The sequence below is a fragment of the Propithecus coquereli genome, unplaced genomic scaffold (genome assembly GCF_000956105.1).
Source record: "Propithecus coquereli isolate 6110/MARCELLA unplaced genomic scaffold, Pcoq_1.0 Scaffold58, whole genome shotgun sequence".
In the NCBI taxonomy this organism is placed as follows: Eukaryota; Metazoa; Chordata; class Mammalia; order Primates; family Indriidae; genus Propithecus; species Propithecus coquereli.
The window spans coordinates 1,904,391-1,907,020 of NW_012151729.1; the positions used below are offsets into that span (position 1 = coordinate 1,904,391).

The 2,630-nt window shown below is 47.4% G+C and overlaps 1 protein-coding gene across 1 annotated transcript in view; it reads left to right on the forward strand.

The window, feature by feature from the left end:
- Nucleotides 1-365, forward strand: part of LOC105821516 (proton-coupled amino acid transporter 2-like) — a 28,202-nt gene extending 27,837 nt beyond the window's left edge. The window contains exon 9 of the mRNA XM_012658222.1: nucleotides 94-365. Coding sequence (XP_012513676.1) covers nucleotides 94-365 — 272 coding nt within the window. The remainder of the gene's footprint in view (nucleotides 1-93) is intronic.
- The last annotated feature ends 2,265 nt before the right edge of the window (nucleotides 366-2,630 follow it).

Consider the following 2,630-nt stretch of genomic DNA (forward strand, 5'->3'; position numbering starts at 1 on the left):
CCCGGCCACCACTTTATTTTTTTAAGAAGATTTTAAGGACAAACTTTGATAGCTTGCTTAATTCTCCATCTGTCCTCTATCATCCCCCTGCAGGCATCTTGGCCATCCTCGTCCCCCGCCTGGACCTGGTCCTCTCCCTGGTGGGCTCCGTGAGCAGCAGCGCCCTGGCCCTCATCATCCCGCCCCTCCTGGAGATCTCCACTTACTACTCAGAGGGTATGAGCCCCCTCACCATCATCAAGGACGCCCTGATCAGCATCCTGGGCTTCGTGGGCTTCGTGGCGGGGACCTACCACGCCCTCCATGAACTGATGGAGTCAGGAGACTCTCTCCCCTTTTCTAACTCCACCACTTTTGTTCAGTGAGCATGGTACTGCTTCTTGCCCACCAGCACCCGACGTTCAATGATACAGATCTCTTTCACTCACATTATCTTTATGGTGCAGCTTTACTTTGCCTTTCTCTGGGCCAACTCATGGTGAAACAAGGAAGGACTCACCAGCTACAAAGTCTAATTGGTAATTTTAAATATATATATACATATTTTGGGTTATTCCTTTTTCTTTCCATTTCTAACTTTCCACTAATTTGAGAACTCGCCCATGGAAGCTCTGGAGTCTTGCCAACTTTTTGGTAATTCACATAGTGAATTTCACATCTAGAGTGGAACTATGCAAAAGGAAGCCACCAGGGGGCCCTAGGGGGCAGCAACTAGTGGAAGGAGGTGCAGCCAGCTGAGGCTGACCATGCTTTGGCAAAGGGTTTTCGCCTTTTCTGGATCTGTTCAAAAAGCAAATACTAGGAGTAGAGACATAATGCACAACCCAGCAAGAAGTGCACAGCTCCAGTTTCGAAATGGACAAGATGACCAATGAGAGCTGCAACTCTCAGATAGAAAGGAGACTTCCATATTTAAGTCAAGGGCAATAAACTTTCCAAACCACTGGATAAAGTTTTGGCCCAGATCAAAGATCCCAACACTGAATAGGAGGAATGGAAGTAGATGTGCCAGTTGGGGGTCGGGGGTGGACATAAATGTTATTTGAATAGACTTTACCTCTTAATTCCTGCAAAAAAAAATTCTTGATCACCTACTGTGTACCAAACATAGTGCAAGGTTCTTATAGAAGATAGCAAAAATTGCCATAAATTCCTCTTAATAATGTGATTTTGTGGCTTCTCCTATCAAGAGCTGAAGTCTATGTCTCTACCCCTTAAATCTGGTCTTGACCTTGTAATTTGCTTTGGCCAATGGGACGTGTAAATGTGATGCACGTAGAAGTTTAGTGATAGCTTGTGCATCAGAACTTGCATCTCCTGCTGCTCTGTGGAGCTGAGACCACCAAGTGAAGAAGGCTGGGCTAGCCTACTGGAGGATGAGAGACCGTGTGGAGCATACGTGAATCATCCCAGTTGAGCCCAGCCCCTCAGATCCACCAGCCTGCCAATTTCCACACACGTGAGTGAAGCCATCCTAGACTCTCTCCAACCCCAGTCATAGAAGCTGACTCAGACCATAGAATTGTACAGATGATCCACAGAACTGTGATAAATAATAAATGTTTGTGATTTTAATTCCTAAGGTGTGGGGGAATTTTATGCAGGGAAAGCTAACTGATACATCACTCTAAAGGGGGTACATTGATGAATGAGAAAAGAATCCCTACTCTTAAGCAGCCAGGCTACTGTCCACTGGGGAAGAGTAACAGGCAATCAACTAAGTAAATACCATCGTGGGTCCTTTTAAGGGCAAGTGGCACCGGATGCTCTGGAGGACCAAGAAAGACTTTCCACAGGTAATGCCATTTGAGCTGGGACTTGAGTAGAACTTGGGTCTCCCAACACTGAGTCGGGCCCTCCTTCCACTCTGCCTGCCACCTAGACATTCCGGTGCCTGTTCTTGTGTCTGACCTTGGCTGGCAGCCAGGGGCCAGTCAACCTGAGACATCACCTCAGCCTTACTGGTGGTGACTGCTCTCTCCCTCCCCCCACCCAAATTACTAAGATTGGGAGAAAGCACCTAGATAATTGAGCAGATGTTACAGTCCAAGGAGGTAGCGGGGAGAGGTTCCCATCAAACTCTCCGTAGTTTTGGGGAGTGATTCATGCTTGTTTTAGAACATTTGAAAAAGCCCTTTTCCACTTATTTTCATCCATCAACTTCCCTGTGCAGCATAAAGGAAAATGTAGAGGACAGCAGGGGAAGGGGTTGCCCCAATTCCCAAGTCTTGGTCTGCTCTTTTTGTGCGTTACTTTCTATATGCTGGACTTCCAGAAGGTACTTCATAAGCACAAATCCCACTCAAATGGGGGAAAGGCTGGCCTTCCACACCCAGAGCCCAGAGTCTACAGAGTCCCTGGGGGTAGATGAGACACTTGCAGCCTATGCAGCGGTCCACAATCCCCTTTGTCAGAAGGTGAGTCATCATTGCCACCCTGTGCTCTCTGTCTCATCAGCAGACCCAAAAGACCTCCACGGATTTATTCAGGGCTTTGGCAACATGGTCATCCTTTCTTGGAACGTTTCTCTCCCACCCTCCTCCGCCATCACCCACCCATCCTTGCTAAGTTTAAGGTCGTCTTCTTTGTTATTAAAGAAATGTTCACACTCATTCTCCAAGGACAAGCCC